Source organism: Meles meles, chromosome 4, assembly GCF_922984935.1.
Source record: "Meles meles chromosome 4, mMelMel3.1 paternal haplotype, whole genome shotgun sequence".
Lineage (NCBI taxonomy): Eukaryota > Metazoa > Chordata > Mammalia > Carnivora > Mustelidae > Meles > Meles meles.
The window spans coordinates 53,255,480-53,274,557 of record NC_060069.1 but is presented as its reverse complement, the minus strand read 5'-3'; the positions used below and the strand labels follow the sequence as shown (position 1 = coordinate 53,274,557).

General features: G+C 42.1%; 1 protein-coding gene across 3 annotated transcripts in view; it reads right to left on the bottom strand.

Moving 5' to 3' along the window:
• Positions 1-19,078, bottom strand: part of DGKG (diacylglycerol kinase gamma) — a 211,890-nt gene that overhangs the window by 130,934 nt on the left and 61,878 nt on the right. For all 3 annotated transcript variants that reach the window (XR_006818085.1, XR_006818086.1, XM_046003528.1), the window contains exons 6-9: positions 11,594-11,764; positions 6,286-6,335; positions 2,972-3,046; positions 2,201-2,323 (exon numbers count right to left, since the gene is read on the bottom strand). Coding sequence is in view for 1 of the 3 variants with exons in the window: in XM_046003528.1 (XP_045859484.1) it covers positions 2,201-2,323; positions 2,972-3,046; positions 6,286-6,335; positions 11,594-11,764 (419 nt within the window). In the remaining 2 variants the exon portion in view is untranslated. The remainder of the gene's footprint in view (positions 1-2,200; positions 2,324-2,971; positions 3,047-6,285; positions 6,336-11,593; positions 11,765-19,078) is intronic.

The following is a 19,078-nucleotide window of genomic DNA, read 5'->3' as shown; positions in this document are numbered from 1 at the left end:
ATGAAGGCCGAAATAACATTTCTGCTTGGGTTATAGCGCCATCATGTGGCCCTTTCATTTCCGCACAACGGAGTCTGCAGGGTGTGGGCGTCACGTCCCCAGTGCCAGCCTGGTCCCCGGAGGGCAGACCATTTCTCTGCATTTGTGCCATTCAGAGATCTCCTGACTTTTTAGTGGACCCATGTGGGTTTTGAAAAAACTAAAGGGGCTATGCGATTTTTTAAGCCACTGAGGGATGCTTTCTCTAGAATCTTGAATATTAAATGTAAAAACTTACAATTTAGTACATATTTTTAAATATGCACTTAAGACTTTCAATTAATAAAAGCTACATTCCCATTTGGTTTTGTTTGCCCCTTTATTGATGTAAATTACAGTCTTCTACAAGGCTGGTGTGGCATTTGGGGGAGACATCGGGGGTAATGTTGAAGAAATAGACTCTCTCTTCCTCCTCCAGCCATATGAGAGTAGATCCCCTCCATGAAAACAGTTGTATGCTGCCTTGGACTTAGCAAGTCCAAAACAGAATAGGAAATAGAAATTGCTTCCTTGTGGTTAAAATGTCTCACTTCCATTCCCATGTTTCAGGGAAAAAACCAGAAATGCTGGAACTTCCACTTTGATTCAAGTACGGATAGCAGAAACCGTGCCTTCCTTATCTGAGCTCACCATGTCCTAGCTCAGGTGGGTTCTTACATATGATAGGTTCTTGGTAAGGAATCACGAATGAGGCATGTGCTCTTCTGGAATATGGCGGTTGGCCTCTGGTACTAACTGGCTGTGTCTGAGGGCAAGTCCCTTTATTCTTTGGCCCTCAGTTTGTAAAAGGAAGAGACTAACATGTGGATCACCAACATCATTTCCAGCTCTGACTTTTTGGGTCTTAAGGAATAAGAAGGCAGAAGTTGTGTAGTTCCTGGTTCCTTGATTTCTACCTAGCACTTGGGAAGTGCTGGACATGCTGAGATGATTGCAGGATTCTTTGTTCTTGAGTGTTGGGAACGGAGGAGGCTTAGCTTCTGAACTGCAGTTCTTAACTACAGAGCGGTCAGATGGAGACATTATGGGTAATGGCAGCCAGCGAGAGGCTAACCCAACTGAACTTCCTCTCCATGGCATTTCTATAATCTCAAAGAGGTGTTGTCCACAACCTGTGCAATAGTCCTCCTGGTAAATGCTTGAGGTCACCATTTAGTGACCTCAAGCATTTACCACCATGTAGTTCTTATCTTTCCTGCTTTGTGTATGGAAGCTATTTCCCTTGCGAGATAAGCAGACTAGGTCAGATGCGGCATATATTACCATGGATTTCACATCAAGCCTCTATATGTATTCCCTATTCTGGTAAAACTGGGAGGTTTCTTTAATACGCTCTGAACTTTCTTTCATTTAGGTCTCTGACCAAGCTTTTCTCCCAGCCATAAACTTTCTCTTCTATCATTTCCCATCAGCCAATCATATCCATCCTTGAGAACCAGATCCAACATCACCCTCTAAGGGCTTTCTACCTGAACTTTATACTCAAGGATGAGTCCGCAGACTCCCACATGGTACTTCCCACCAGGCCAAAGGACCCCAAGTCTTCTTCCCACTTTCTCACTCCTCTTTGTGGGAGGTTTTGAAAGCATGGGATCTTTGGAGTCAAGTGCAAATAAATTCTGGCTCTTCCTTTGCTCTTTAGGCTCAGAATTTCAGTTTTCCATCTATACAAATTGGGGAAAAATATATATCTTATCTGGTTGTTTTGATGGTTAAATAAGATAGTATCACTGAAAAACCTCTCCTTGGCGACATATCAGTATCTTTCCTTCTCTTCCTCCTTTCCTTCTTTTGTCAAGACTCTTAGCGTATTTTACCCTAATCTGTTGAAAAGATGGAATTCTTCCTTGACTCTTCCTACACAAACCCTCAACCCACCTGACTGAGTCTAAGCGTCTGGTAGGGGAATATTATTTTTGAATCCCCTTACTGTGTTCAGAACAGTACCTTTATTTAATTTAGTCAGTGTTCTCAGTCAAATGAATGAATATATGCCAGACACTAACAGGTGGAAAGAGAGGACTTTGGGGCTGGCCTAGAGGCTATGGTGTGCCCAGTGGGGAAGGGCAGAAGCCAAGGCCATATATAGATGTTAATTTCCACAAGGAACCTGATGCTTCTGAAAGATAAGAGCTCTCTGAGCTCAGGCTTGCTGACTTACAGAGTCATCCATGCCCAGCAGGACCAGCAGTGGGATGGTGGTCATCCCTCCATGGACCCATTCCTCTAGAGACACAAAGCCGTCCCGGTCATAGTCCATCCCCTGCAACATCTCCTTCAGTATCTGCAGAACCCAGAGAGCAACAATTGTCCACTTTCATCCTGCACTTCCCTGCCTCCCTCTGTCCCCTTCTTTCTCTTTTGCTGTGTTATCTGCTTTATGTTTTACCCCTTTGTGCTCTGATTTACAGCGGGCAGAACAGCGAGGGAGAAAACAGCAGTGAGGAGGCCAGGGTTCCATGCCCTGCCCTGTCCTATGTGGCCTTGGGCAAGCCACCCCACTCTCTGGGTTTGGCTTTGCTCACCTATTAAATGAAAATAATATTGCTATGTGGGTAGCAATGTAGTGAGGATAAGAGAAAAGGTATATAAAATGTCTCATCTAATACCTGACTCATAGGAGCCCTCAAATGTAGCTATTAATATTATCTGGTGATTGAGAAAATCTTTAAAATTCTGTCTAGTTCTAAATTCCTTGAACCCCTGTTATAAAAATTTAGCTGTGGTGGAAAGGTTAGGGAGCATTATTAGGTATTATTATTTAAATTATGTCTTCAATTTTTCCTATGAGAGAAAACAGAGGTCAAGGCATAGGACCCCAGAGAAGCTGCCTATGAGAGGGAGAGTGTGGGAGCGCATGCACGGTCAACATTTTATCCTGCTTTCATTCGGAAGCTCGCTTGGACATCTCCCCTTGCTTCTGGAAACTTACAGGCCTCAGCTCCGTGGGATCCCACTCCAGATACTGGGCAATGTGAAGCATCTGGTTGACAATACGATCCATTTCCTAGAAAATGTCGAGAGAACAGAAGGACTGAAGATGTGTTTTCATGAGCAAGACCCAAAACCAAACCCCATGGGAAGACGGATGGGGCAAAGCGTGAGAAGCAGCCGTGTAACATACTGGCCTTTCCTAAGGAGCTCACCATTTGTTCCTGCTCTCTTTTTCAGCCCCGACTACAAAGCTCTGTGGAGAGTAGATGCTCACAAGAAACAAAGAACATGGGCAAGCCACAGGTATGCAGAAAGCTCACTGTCTTCTTGGACTCCCCCTGAACTCAACTTCCTTCCTCAATTCTGTTACTCTCAGGAGAGAAGGCACTCCTGTTTTCTCCTTTGTGATTCTTGCTTCCTAAATACTTCCTAAATACTAAACCAAGGCAGTTCTCTCCCCCCACCCTCTTTTATTGCTCCCCATTCCCAAAGCTTTAGCAACTTGGGATCCATCTATATCCCTCAGGGGTCAATTTGCAGGTGGATGTAGGGCCACTGCATTGGTCCTAGCTCAGGTCTTAGCTCTATGACTTGGATTCTTTTGAGGGTCTCTCTTTCCTTTGAATCTCGTCCAGCCATGAGCCCAGGACTCTGATTAGGAAGTTTATAAGGGCTACATTGGCCTGGTAAGCAAGACTTTTGTTTAGTACCAAGGTGAGGCTTTCTTTAAGACCTCACAGAACTGCTGGATGGGAATGAATTAGTGCACCAAGAGTCGCATGGCAACACACTAGACTGAGGAGGCATTTGTATCTCTTGGGCACCATGGAAGATGTTCATAGTAAGACTGATCTGGGGAGACACATTGGTTAACGGAAGACAAGTTCAAAAGTGTTATCTCCACCACGCAGGATGCTGGGTCAAAATAAGCAACCTAAAAACCCAGGAGGGATTTAAAAAACTATATTCTATTTAAATTTAAAAAATTCATTGCAAAATCAAAGATGAGGGAATAAATGGAGGTAAAGTAGTGGGCCAAGTCGTGGGGACAGGGTTAAACAGAATTTCAAAAAAAAAAAAAAAAGAGCTTGGTGGATTGAGCTGGGTTCAAGATTCCTTGATTAAAACAATGTGATTCAGGAACTGAGAATTAGACTCAGTCTTGGTCTGTGTGGACAGGCGGGCATTTTTAGGAAGCAGAATAGGCAGATCTTGGGAAGAACTTGTTCTCCAGATGTCCATTCTGGTCAGGCCACATGTGACTACTTAAAGAGTCATGGAGGAACAGGTTCAGTTCTGCGCCATATTTTAAGAAGGTACTTTCAAACTGGAGCTTGGTCAGAGTGGTTATTTAAGCCTGCCTTAGGAGAAACATTGTAGAATATTGGGGGAATTTGAGCTTAGAGAAGGTCTTGGGGTGGATGGGACAGTACCTTCTAAATCTTAAAGACCTATGGTATAGGATCGGTTTTCCACTGGTCTGCTGTCCTGGTCACCTACACGGGGCAGAAGTAAGCCAAGGAATGTAGGGAAGGAGAGGTTGAAGGTTGGCCTATTTTAGTCTCACTGCTGGGTTGGGGGAGGGGGAGGGGAAATCAGAATCCTGTTTTGTGCTGAGAATTTCTCTGGTAGACGAGAGGTGCCTTCCGTGCAGGAAAGAAGCCCTCTCTACCTGTTCCCCCAACAGTGGAAGGACCGTCTTGAGGCAGAGGGTAAACTCTCCGCTCCTGCGAGTGTTCACATAGGTCCTGAGCCTCCATCTGCCAGAGATCTTCTGTGGAAAACTGAATCAGGAATCTCTACAGACACTCACTTCCATCCGCTGGTGTTGTCTTCCCAACAGATCTGGAACTTAACCACTTCCTACCATCTGCAATGCTTCTACTTTGGTGCGCGTTACCATCATCTCTTATCTTGTTTATTCCAACAGCCTCCAAACTGGCATCCCTGCTTGAGTCCCTACAGCCTAATTGCAACACAACAAGCTAGAGGGATCTGGTTAAACCGAAGTCGTGTCACCCCTCTGTTCAAAACCTCCAATGTTCTCCCTTCCTCCAGAGTAAAAGACAAACTTCCAATCCCCTCTACAACTTGCTGGGTTTTGCGAACTCTCCCCACAACCACCCCTGGTCATTCTTTCTCTGATCTCACCTATGACTTCTCACTCGGACCTCCTTGCTGTTCTGCTCCATCACGTTCCCTCCTCGTTCATCTGCTGACATTCCAAGCACCCCTCTGGACCCTTGCACTTGGGGCTGCCTCAGCCTGGAAGGGGTCTCCTCTGGATGTCCCCCTGATTCACTCCCTCACTTTCTTCCAGTCCCTGTTCACATATCCCCTGAGGGACACCATCCTTGGCTCCTCTAGCTCAACTGCTCCCTCAAACACTTCCTTTCCCTCCTTTATTTTCCGTCCGACTTGCACCTCTCTGACAAATACCTTGCTTGGCTTTGTAGCGCGTGTGTTTGCACTAGAACAAAAGCTTCATGAGGGCACAGATTTGTGTCTGTTGGCTTCACTGACATGGCCCCAGCGCTCGAAGTAGTGCTTGACATGGGGCAGACACTTGATTAACGTGTGTTGATCAAATGCTTGCAAGTCTGTGATTCTCTGGTTGTTCTCCGGCGTGATGCAGCCCACAGCATTGCCTTGTGGCTATGGGATCCCTTAAAGGAGCCCTGGGGTTTAGAGGACTTTGGGATGACTTAGTTGGTCTAGTGGACTTGTTTCCTTCCTCCCCGTGGGGCTGGTGTGACCCCGTCCCATGCCTCTCAACCTCATAGCCTTTCTGTTAAGGAGCCCCGTCTCTAACACTGCCAGTGATGAGCGCAGAGCTGCCGGATTCTGTTCGCCTTCTCCCCCCTCTGCCTTCCAAACCCCCTTTCACTCCATGATCCCTGTTATATCCCTGCCTGTTCCTGAGGGAGAGTGGGGACGGGTCTCAGGCTTTCCCAGGTACAATGGGACGGGACCATTTGCTCAGAGCAGAAAGAACCAGACTCATTGAGCTACTGCTCTGGGTATGAGAGGAAGACTGGGAAGTTCAACTAGGTAAGATACTAAAGCAACTCCTCTTCTGAAATGGTGGGATCCAAAGCTTCTGGAATAAAAATGTCAGGTGGAGTTCGTTCTCCCCTAAGCTGGCCCTCTGGGAAGTAGCAGTGGGGGGTTCTACCCTGATTCCTGCAGCCTGTATCAAGACACTGCTATTCTCTAACGATAGAACTGGGGTTTTTCGACTCTTCCTCCACCTGCTCCCCTCTCCCCCAGATTTTCTTGGTTTCAGGAGGGACATTTGGAATGAGAGCTTACCGCTTGGTCCAGGAGACCGTTCTCATCCGAATCATAGAGACGAAACATGACTGCAAGAGACACAGAGGTGAGGCTCGAGGTGTCCTCTGGGCACCACGGATGGGCTGAGGCTTTGATGCTGCCGGTCTTTAGCTCAGTTCTGTCGCTGGGGCGAAGGCACCTGCAGCCATCTCACCCACCCTCCAAGGTGCGGAATCTGATTTCTTACACAGAGGGTGGAAAAAGGGAGGAGAACGTAGCTGTCTGACTTCCAGAACTGTCTAAGCAATAACTCCGTAGCTGATGAGATCCAGGCAGCTGTGTGGTTCCTGGTGGAGCGTGCATATCCTTGCAGCATCACTGGAACACAGCTCACAAGTGCCCGACTGGTGGGAGCACCAGAACTATAAATGGGACACTGCTTTTCCTGCACCCAGAAAGGGTGTGGATTTAGGCCTCTGGGCCTTGTCCTACTACCTCAAGGGCATCAAACAAGTCATTTAACTTCATTGGGCCATGTCTCTTTATTTGCAAGATGGAGATTACAATGCTTCCCCTTTCTCCTAGGTCTTTTTTTTTTTAAATGAGGGTTAATATGTAAATGATGGGTCAATTTTTTTTCTCTGTAATAATTTTAATTGTCCTATATAAGAAATATAAATAAGCATACAATGTCCTACAAGATATGTATAAAATAAGTATATCAATACCTTTAAAATGTTCATAAAAGAAACATGCCAAGTAAGACTACATACATGGTAAATATTTTTGCTGGCCTTTTTAATACTTAGAAAGGTTTTAAGAGAAGGTTTTGACAACTTCACTCTCTAAAAAAGATACTCAGAGAAGTTTAAATTGATGTGTTCTTTCTCTTAACATCCCCAGAGCAAGCAAAGAAGTTCAACATCATTTCTTTAACCTCAGGATTTTATGCCAGCTATGATCACTCTGTAAGGGCCTATTTAGCCAGAGCAGCTCCATCTTGACCCTGCCCGCCCCCCTTCAGGGAACTTACTTAAAAACAAGTCCCGGGGGCGCCTGGGTGGCTCAGTGGGTTAAAGCCTCTGCCTTCAGCTCAGGTCATGATCCCAGAGTCCTGGGATCGAGCCCCGTATCAGGCTCTCTGCTCAGCAGGGAGCCTGCTTCCCTTCCTCTCTCTCTGCCTGCCTCTCTGCCTACCTGTGATCTCTGTCTGTCAAATAAATAAATAAAATCTTTAAAAAAAAAAAAAAAAGTCCCGGACCTGTACCCCTGGGGCTAAAAATACGTTATATGTTTATAAAAAAATTAAAAAATTTAATTAAAAAAAGAAACAAAACAAGTCCCAGAAACCAGTCCTAGGTAACAAAGCCCAAATACAAGGGTGGGTCAGGCCAGGTGGAGGTATCCAATCGGTCGGGGCGCATACTGTCTCCCTAGCTACCAAGGAGTATGGGCCGTGCCCTTTGGGTGCCAATTCTGACCAGGTGATAAGCAAGTTCAAATATCTACTATAGGGTAAATTGTAATTCAATTGGTCACTTATGTGTGACCTAGCAGGACTGTGCAGCTTTCTTTGTGTTACAATCTCATTGGTCACTTGTGCATGGCCAGGCCCAACCACATGGCCTTTGCCCTTAAAAGCTAGTCTGTAAAGAAGAGAGAGGTTGCCTCTTTGCAAGAGACAGCCCTGGCCGGTCAGTTTGATTCTCGATGCTTGGCACGAAATAAAGCTTTGCTTGACCTTTGCTTTGTATCAGTCTCGCTCCTTTAATCACAGACCCATTATTGGGGGACCCAACAACTCTAAAAATCAATACTGTGACATCTAAATGTTTTGGCCTCTTTAAAGATTTCAGGAAGATCAAGCTTATATAGACAGATTCATGTGCCCTACTCCTCGTCCCATGACGCTTGGAATGGAGAAAGCACTCAACAGATGTTATTTATTGTTACTTTCTTTCATTAACAAACATTTATATATGGCATTTAATAAGTACAATGCACTGTCCTGTACACGCTATCATTACTGCTGATGGAATCCTCAGCAAAGCTGTGATGTAGTTACCATTATAGAAGCTGTTGTATTGGTTTTTCTAAAATGTCAACGTGCTATTCAGAAACATCCTCTACCATGTTCTAGCTGTAGGGAGGTGATGCAGGATAAGGAAGACCTGGGACAGAAATTTGGGCAAAGGACTAAATTTTCATTTTTGGGACCTGGGAAATTGCATTTCACTCATCTTAAAGGTAGAGATCCTGTTTGTGATCTCAGAAGTAAGCGGAGTCGGGAGCAGAGCTCACACATCTTCATTTTCCTCCTGTTCTTGGAGCCCTTCATTGGGCCTCCCTGACTGACCTTTCCCCCACATACCCACTTTAGACCTCCAGCATGTACCCACAGGTCACGACACTCCTGTCAGGTTGCCTGTGTGTCATCACATCTTTCTACATGTTGTGACATCCCTGTGCCTTGCGTTTGTTCAGTGAGGTGATTGTGCTGGGAGTTGAGATTCCTTCAAAGTAGGGTCACGGTCTTCGGATTTTCTGAGTCTTCAGAATGTCCTAGTCAGAGGCACTCAGCATAGGATGCTGAGTCGCCAAACAGATGCTGGATGATGCAAAGGGCAGGCTTTCCCACCACTGCTGTTCCCAGACCCTGGGCCCCGGGTGACTCCCATCGGGGAGCTCCCCGGTTCTACTATGCAGGGACAGTAGAACCAGAAAGAACAGAAAGCAAGCATCCAGTTTAAGACCAGCACGCCCTTGGGCAAGTCGTTTACACTTAAAATGAGAATAATCACATTGATCTTCTCAGGTTATTGTGAGGTTAAAATGAGATAATGCATTTAAAGTGATTAGCAGAGGGGCTCCTGGGTGGCTCAGTGGGTTAAAGCCTCTGCCTTCCGCTCAGGTTATGATCTCAGGCTCCTGGGATCAAGCCCCACATCAGGGTCTCTGCTCAGCAGGGACCCTGCTTCCCTCTCTCTCTCTCTCTCTGTCTGCCTCTCTGCCTACTTGTGATCTCTGTCAAATAAAAAAAAAAAAATCTTTAAAAAGAAAAAAAAAGTGATTAGCAGATAAAAGGTGTTCAACAATGAGAGTAATTGTTAATGAACGGATGATAGGTGGGATTTCAGGATATTATTTCCAAAAAAGATGCATGTTTGGTTATTAAAAAAGAAAAGCTTAAGTTGTTTTCAATCATTAAAATTAGGAGAGGATTTGAATTCATCTGGTTTAATTTTTAAAAAGATTAAAAGCTCTAGAGGACGAATATAACCAAGTTTCTACAACAAAAAATTACAAGGAAAATAATAAGCAGAAGATTAAAATAGAAGAAACATAAGAAGCAACGGCAAATGTATGGACCGCATTTGGATTCTGATTCAAACAAGCAATTAAAAATAGGTAAGATAATTAGGAACATGTGAACACTGACTGAATATCTGGTATATAAAAGGTGAAATTAAATGGAGTCACTTATGTCAAGGGGCTTTAAAATGGAGCTGGGAGGTCATTAAGGAGATGGGCCTCATGCACGTCCTAACCAGGCGGAACCGTGAACTCTGAATGAGGCCAAACTGCAAATATTCCAAGAACTCAGCCTGAACACCTGCAATTTGCTACATTAAAGAGACTTTGTTTAGTAATAACCTCAGTCACCAATTACATATCAATTAAGATTAGTTTTCCACTACCAACACCAATCAAAATTCTCTGCAAACACATACATGAGAATTCCTCTTGTCTTTAAACACCCCTGACTTTTGTTCCTTTGGGACGGACACTTTTTGGGTTTCTGCCCAAATCTGTGCACCCCATATTGCTATTCTGAGGCCCTAAGCAAATACTTTTGTTCTTATTTTAGCTCTGTCTGCTTTCTCTGTGAACAGGCAATAGTAAGGAATCATTGTCTTTCAATGTGATAAAGGTGGTGAGGTTATAGTTAAGAAAAAGTCGCATTTTAGAGGTACATACAGATGTCTGGAATTTGCTTCAAAATATTCTGGGGCAGCGGGAATGCATGGGAGGTATAAATAAACATGATTGATTATAAGCAGGGTAATTACTGAAGGTGGCTGATGGGTATACGGAAGTTCACTGTGCTTTCTACTTTTATCTATGTTGGCAATTTTCTGTAACAAAAAAAATTTTTTTTAATGCGGTTTCTTTTTATTGCCATTACCAGACTCAATCTGAGAGCCACTAATATGAAAAAATCTGCCACATCCTCTCTGGTAATTATGAACAAATTCAATACCTGAAACTCCAATTTTTCAGCTGAATGTTAGAAATAATTTGACATTTCACTTTTAACATTACCCAAAAGATACAGAAACCTGCTATGTTTGCCACCAAATTAGCACTTCAGACTTGCAATTGTTAACACCTCAAAACTACGGGGGAGATTTTAAGCTCAGCTAATGAATGAACTGTTTCATTTTGGTTTTGGCAAGGGTTAACCTTGCCAGTAGATTAAACAGTAACCTACTTACTGTTGAAGTTTTGTTGACTAGTCATCTTATTAACTGAAATTTTGACTTTTGCTATGATACGTATGGTTTTTCCCTTAATATCTACTAAGTTCCCAAGAGGAGCCAAAACAATGTATCTTTTTTAACAAGGTCCTATTATTTCCTATTTTAAAAAGTCCGCTTGTAGGCTCTTGGAGGTGGGGGAAATCATCCCTGCAGTGAATCTTCTACAACATTCCAGGCTCTTTCAGTCACTCTGGGCTTTCCTTTCTGCCACCAGCCATTTCTCTCTCTCTCTGAAGATATGCTTTTTAAATCAACTTTAGTCACATTTTGAACCAACTCCCTCACTTAACTAGCCCCCTTTCTCTAGAGGCCAAAAAACTTGAGGAGGGGGTGGGTGAAGAAACAGAAATAAGTTTTAACAAGCTAGAGGTTGATCAAGAAAAAGGAATTCCTCATAGTTAAAGAATTGCTTGGGTACAGAATAGAAGGAAGACAGATATTGAATATACTCCCTTGAAAAATAAGGGAAGGTAGGAACTTTCTGGTTGGAGACTTTCAGAAAATCCTGTCAGCAAAGGAAGGGAGTCTTGAACCCATGCTGGGACTTCTCCACTTTCCAAACCCGGATTCTCAACGGCAAGGTCTCAGATGTACTTCCTACTCTCCAAACAACTGGTGCTGGGTTCCCAACATGGATTGTAAGACGTGTCCAGATCACTGCTGATGACAGGACAGAAGCACCTTCCCCAAGCAGGTGTCACTAATACCCATGATCCCAGATCGCTCTTTGGCATGCTTAGAATGAAGGACAAGATACTAGATCTTCTAGGAAAAAGTTGAAGGCCCTTGAGAGGGTGAGCACTTACATTCCAGCTTATCCTGAGGTCTCCCCGTCTCCAGCAGGGACAGGTAACACACAACATCCTTCAGGTACACTATGGGGGATTCCGAGCCTGGAGATGGAGCAACAGGGTTTCCCAGGGGGGCTGCAGCCACTTGGTCTTTAGCTGGCTCTTGCTTCTCAGTGATCTTCAATTCTGTAATAGGCAAAAGGAAACCATCCAAAAGCACTTAGTATTTAGCAAATATTAAATCCCTTTTGTTACTCCATCATTTTCTTGATAGAGGCAAGAATTTTAAACAAGTGTCCTCAAAAGTGTTGGTCACTTAAATATGATCCAATCTGTGGCCCTAGATATCTAATTTGTGGAGTTCATACTCTCTGAATGGGCCCCATTCTGACCCCTTTAAGAATCTATATCCTTGTAAGAAATTTGCCTATAACCTGTGAATTTTCAGAAAAGATGAGAGTGATTTTTAGTAATGTCCACTAACAGCAGGTAAATGTCATTTAGCCTAGGGGTCTGCGAACACACTCAGTTTGTAGAGTTTTGGCTAGGATTCTAAAAACCAGACTACTGGTCATTTACCAATGCACCCTTTCACAATTTTCTTCTCAAATACATTAGAAGATAAATGAAAAGATGAATATTCAAAAGATCAACAATCAACAAGTTTCCAGAAACTAGGATGAATTTTGACTAGCTGCAAGCCTAATCAATTGGATTAAGAATATGCAGAAAGTGGTTTATCATTTGGCAGGAATGGAGTGAGTTTTCCCTCTGGAGTTTCCCTTTTCTTAGATAGGAAAATGCTATCTCTTTTATACTTCTTGTCCTCTAATTCAGAAATATGACGTTATTACTAATGAGAAAACCAGGCACCTCTATTCTACTGTGTGAATTATACTTTCCCAAGTCACTTTAAGAGCTCTATCTCTCTTTTCCCAGTCTCTCCAAATCCATGCCCATCGGAAATAATCTCTTAATATCCGGGAAGAGGGTGCAACTCACAGAAAACACAGCGAAAAGTAAGAGGAAGACCGGCAGTGGAAAATCCACTAAGTAATGGAGCGCTGAAGGCACAAGCACACAGACAGGCAGCCCTGAGAGTAATGCCTGCTGGGGAAGGCAACATTACCAGCCCACTTTTTGTTCAGAGAGCCAAAGTGCCAGGCAAAGGCAAACAGTTTGTGTCAGGCCAGTAGAGCTGTGTTCCATGAAAGCCAACTGAGTCCTAAGAGTTGGGCTATGATCTGAGAACGGAGTTAACAATGATCCAGAAGGACAGTGGGTGAGACCACTGTCTCACTGACACTCTATACTACAAGAGGCCTTGTGAAGAGACCAAGATGGAGCTTATGAAACAGAACTGCAGCACAAGGAAAGGAAGCTTCCAGATCTTTGGAAACAAATTCCTACTGGACAAGACCGTAGGAGGTTGCAAGAAGATATAACCTCTACTAAGTAGGGGCAGAAAGCCTCAAGGGTGAGTAAGTTGAGCTAAAAATACAATAGGATGAGATAAAAATAAAGATAATGAGATGGGGAAATTGTAATAAAATTACATGTGCAACAGAAGTATTTAAATCATCACTGGAGGAAAAGTTAGGGATAAACATACTGATATATAAGACAAATGAGAGAGGAGCGCCTGGGTGGCTCAGTGGGTTAAAGCCTCTGCCTTCAGCTCAGGTCATGGTCCCAGGGTCCTGGGATTGAGCACTGCATCAGGCTCTCTGCTCAGTGGGGAGCCTGCTTCCCCCGCCCCCTGCCTGCTTCTCTGCCTACTTGTGATCTCTGTCAAATAATTAGATAAAATCTTAAAAAAAAAAAAAGACAAATGAGAGAAATCCTTTGTACTGGATAGCCCATTATATCTCATGTTACTGTTACATCCTCAAACTATCCATCATTAAAACACTATTACAATGACTTCTATTTTGGCTAAATTGGAATAACGTACCAGATACACCCTTGTATTGAAACAACTAAAAAACTGGACAAAAGATATGAAACAATGGTTCACAGGACACTGAATGTGGTAGCACCAAATGGTGATTCCCAAGAGATAAAAAACAAATGAGATGATCCCTGCAATTGCCACATCTTACTGTCCAGAAAGGTTTCAAGGGCTGCAGCACAGGAAAGGGGAATTCTCTCTGAATTGAACTCTAGACACATTGGACTCCCCAGAGTCCACAGGGCAGTGCACCGAAGAGGAGGAAGCTGCACAGAGAGAACTCTAGAGATCTACAGTGGGTCCTCTGTGAGTAACCAGTAGAGTTTCCCCTCAATTATTCAGCTGAGTAACAATTAGCATAGATGTGTGATAAGACTACTTGAGGCTAGGGAAAGAATCAGTATTGGTGGGAACAATCCCTGGAATGCAAGGATAGTGTCTCTTCTCACTAATCAAGGTAGAAAACTCAAGAAATACTGGGTAGAGAACTCAGAAGAGTTTTGCTTTGGTAGTTGGGTGAAATTAGTAAATGCCTCTCTGGTCCTGCCTAGTAAAGCTTTAAAACCCCAACCCAAAAAAGTCAAACTATTTCCAAGTAACCTAACAGTGCCCCAAAGCAAAACTCAATAATTTTTCTAAGAATGTAAAAATATCCAATACCCAACGATGTAAAATTGTCAATGCCTGGCATTTCACAAAAAAGTAACAGGTATACAAAGAAGGAAGAATAAACTGAACAATAATAATGAGAAAAAGCAATTGACATGGAGCCAGAAATGACACAGATGATATAATAAAAACTTTACAATAATTATTACAAGTGTATTCCATCTCTCCAAGAAGTTAGAGGAAAGATTGCATATGTTAAGAAGAGACATAAAAGATATGTAAAAAATGTCCATAACAATTGTCTAGATATGATGTGTGTGAAATGAAAAAGTACCCTGAATAGGATTAGCAGTGGATTAGACTTTGCAGAAGAAAAGATTAGTGAATTTGAAACAGCAATAAAAACTATCCAAAAAAGACTTAAAAAAAAAAAATAGTGTCGTATCAGTGAGCTGGGGAACAACTTCAAACAGACATGTAATTGGAATACATGAAGAGAGAAAGAAGTAGAAAATTTAAGAAATATTGGCTGGAAAATTTCCAAATTTGTTGATATTTGATAAAAGCTATAGAATCTCAGGTCCATGATGCTCAATGAACCCCAAGTACAGGAAGAAACATGAAAATTACACCAGGGAACATTATAATCAAATTGGCTAAAATCAGTGATAAAGAGGAAAAAATTCAGCAAAGAAGCCAGAGGAAAAGAGACACCTTATGTAGAGAGAAAAAAAAGAGGAGAATGCCCATAGTTTTCTCACTGGAAAGAAAGCAAGCTGAAAGCTAGTGGAACAACATCTTTAAAGTACTAACGGAAAAAAAAAAAAAACAAACCTGTCAACTCAGAATTTTTTTTTTTAAGATTTTATTTATTTATTTGAGACACAGAGAGAAAGAGAGAGAGCACAAGCAGACGGGAGAGGGAGAAGAAAACTCCCCTTTGAGCAGAAAGCAGATGCTTAACTGACTGAGCCACCCAGGCACCCCTGCCAACCTAGAATTCTTTACTCGATGAAATATCTTTAGGAAAAAAAAAAGGCAAAATAATTTTTCAGTATACAAAACTTCACAGAGCTGCAATACAAGAAATGATAAAGAACATCTTTTTAGTTGAATTATACCATATGGAAACCTAGATTTACACACAAGACTACAGAGTTTTAAAACAGGTAACCACATGGGTAAATATAAAAAATATTTTTATTAGTTAAATCTCCTTAAAAGATAATTAACTACTGAAGCAAAAATAATAACAATGTGGTTGTACAGTTTATAATTCAACATATATAGAAGGAAAATGTATGATAACAATAGCACAAAGGCCTAGGTGGAAGATATGGATACTGCAATAAATTTCTTTTTTAAAGATTTTATTTATTTATTTGACAGAGAGAGAAAGCACAAGCAAGGTGAGCAGCAGACAGAGGGAGGGGGAGAAGCAGGCTCCCCACCGAGCAAAGAACCCAACGTGAGGCTCCATCAAAGGGTCCTGGGATCATGACCTGAGCTGAAGGCAGACACTTAAACTACTGAGCCACCCAGGCACCCCTCTTGTGGTAAATTTCATATAGTATATGCAAAGTGGAATAATATTACTTGAACATAGACTATTATAGTTAAAACCATCACTAAAATACTATAACAAAGAGTTATAGCTCATAGTGTTAACAAGGAGATAAGTGAAATCATAAATAATTTAACTAATTGAAAGAAGACAGAAAAAGAGCAAAAGGGAAAGAAAGGACAGATGGAGGGAAAAAACCAAATAGCAAAATGGCACTTTTAAACCTAATAATAGCAATTATGACAGTAAATGTAAATGTTCTAAAATTCTAAAATGCAGATTGTCAGCTTAGATTAAAAAAAGAAGATCCAACCAACTACATGCTTCCTATTAAAAAGTCTTTTTAAATATAGACACAAATACATTAAAATAATGGAGGAAGATACCACTGTAACTCTAATTAACTAGAGTGACTACATTAATTATGAATATAATTATAATAAACTAGATTTCAAAGCAAAGAGTGTTTCCAGGAATGAAGGGAGTCACTTCATAATAAAGAGGACAAATCATCACAAGAACATAATAATCTTAAACATTCTATTCCTTGATCTTTACCTAAAAGGAATGAAAGCTGTCCATATAAAGATGGGTACTAAGAATACTAATGTTTTATATGTAATAGCCCCAAACTGGAAACAACCCAAATGTCCATCATAGGTGAATGGATAAACAAATTGTGGAATATCTACCTATATATTGGCATGCTAATCAGCACTAAAAACATGTTGATTATTGATACACACAACATCAACAAATTTTAAAATTATTATACTGAGTGAAAGAAGCCACACCAAAAAATGTACATACTGTATGATTCTTTAAGAATAGAAAATGCAGTCTAATCTATAGTGACAGCAAGCAGATTGGTGATAGTACAGAGATGTGGGTGGTGGTAGGGAAGGTGGGAGAGATTATAAGGCAACTTTGGAGATGATAGATATCTTCATTATCTTGATGTGGTACTGCTTTATAGGTGTATACATCTGTAAAAACTTATTAACTGTACATTTCAAACATGTGCAATTCACTTTATGCCAATTATATTTCAACAAATCTGTTTTAAAACATTGTTATAGACTTTTCCAAAGATCTCTGGATTACCAGAACTATGACTGGATCTTGAACCACTAGTTCTAGTCTACACTGAAGTGAACTATTCATTCCAGTCATGGAAATGCCAGGGCACAGAAGGACTGAGGGGCACTTAGTCTTACTAGTGCTTTTCCTCCTCAAGCTGCCTTATGTGAAGCACCCCCAACCCACTGCCATTCAAGTACATCCCTCAGGGACCATCAGTAACAACAGACTAACACCCTCTTCCAGATTACAGAAGTTCTATCTAGGTGCCATATCATTAACCATTTTGCTTGAGGGTTCTTAGGCAGACCTGATTTGTTCCACCTTCTCTCTTAGTCTCTGTATTACCTGTTGCCTTCCAGTTGGGCAGGGTTGCATAAAGGAAAGAACACCAAGCTAGAGGCAGATGACTGGGTTTCTAGCTTTGGGTTTGTGCTAAATGGTGTGTGATCTTGCACGACTGGGCTTACTCCTATATCCGACCTCAGATTTTTCATCTATGGAAGGAGGGCCTTGCATTAAAATTGATGTTTACCAAAAGTCTTGAATGACATGAAAAATGTTTGAGTATAATGTTAAGTGAAAAACAAAACTGGCTCCCAAATTATATGCATAATCTGATTCCAATTCCATAAAAAATTTGTAGAAAAAACCTACAAGGAGGGGCGCCTGGGTGGCTCAGTGGATTAAAGCCTCTACCTTTGGCTCAGGTCGTGATCCCAGGGTCCTAGGATCAAGCCCCACATCGGGCTCTCTGCTCAGCAGGGAGCCTGTTTCCTCCTCTCTCTGCCTGCCTCTCTGCCTACTTGTGATCTCTGTCTGTCCAATAAGTAAATAAAATCTAAAAAAGAAAAAAAGAAAGAACCTACAAGGATACGTGTATGCAGGCTAAGTGTAACTGCATTGGTAAATTATGGGTGATTTTGTTGTTTCCTTTTATTTGTTTTGTACACTTCAAATTTTTTACGATATAATGTGTTACTTTTATAATTGGGAAGAACTAAGGAAATATTGAAGGACTTTCCTTGAGAGTCAAATATGTCGAGCTGCGGAAAACATCTCAAGAGCCTGAGGAATGAAATAAAAACTAGGAGATTGAAGTTCACATTGTTTATTCCACTTAGTCCTGGGCATTAAGGGAAGGATGCACTCTGGCTTTCCTAGCTGACAACCTGAAATGACAGATCGCACGAGGCTCTGAGCCTATGCCTGGTCTTGGAAGCCCCTCTCTGCTGTGTCTATGTACCCAAACATTCCCCTACCTGGTTCTGGAAATGAATAACTTGAACTGGATTGTTCTGGATCCCAGCTTGGAGATTGCTCTGAAAGGCCTAAGTAGGCCATAGCAAATGAGAATCTAGTTTCCCCCGGCTTCAGCTTGGACAACAGGAAAAGGCTGGAATTTTTAACAGATGGCCTGATCTAAGGTGATACCAGAACTTGGCTCTTCCTTACTGTCAGAGGCCCCTCTCTGTGGTATCCGTCTGTCCCTACATTCCTCTTTCTGGTGAACAGGGGCATCTAATTAAGACATCGATGGAAGGTGGCCTAACAGGAAAAGGATGTTCTACTTTAAACCTCAAGTCACAAAACATGATGAAAAAAATGGTATATACTTCCCTGAGCCAGCGTTCACATCATTGCCCTTTCATTATCTGACCACAGGAAACTGACTCTCCATACACAAGGAAAATGGTACATCACAAATCACTTCTCCAGGAGGAAGTCTCTGGAAGCTGCTCTCAGACCCAGAATGATACAAATGTTGCCAATAAACATTGTGGTCAAATACGCCGGCCAAGTTCCATTATCATCATCGATTATTCCTTCTCAAATACCATGTATTGACAGCATCCCCAGGAAGTCCTTCCTTGGTTCCTCAGAAACTTCAGCCACTAAAACAAACCCTGTCCAGACAATTTGGAACCTCAAGGAATGAAGTATAATTTCTCTCAGGTTCCTCTTGAAGTTCCAGATATTTGGACTAAGAAAGTCTCTGGGTAAAGAATCTGGGCCCAGGGGCGCCTGGGTGGCTCAGTGGATTAAGCCGCTGCCTTCGGCTCAGGTCATGATCTCAGGGTTCTGGGATCGAGTCCCGCATCGGGCTCTCTGCTCTGCGGGGAGCCTGCTTCCTCCTCTCTCTCTGCCTGCCTCTCTGCCTACTTGTGATCTCTCTCTGTCAAATAAATAAATAAAATCTTAAAAAAAAAAAAAAAAAAAAAAGAATCTGGGCCCAAATGCTTGTCATGGTTGATTTTCTCTTTCAGGGTTTAGAATGTCAAGGTTCCCAATTTCA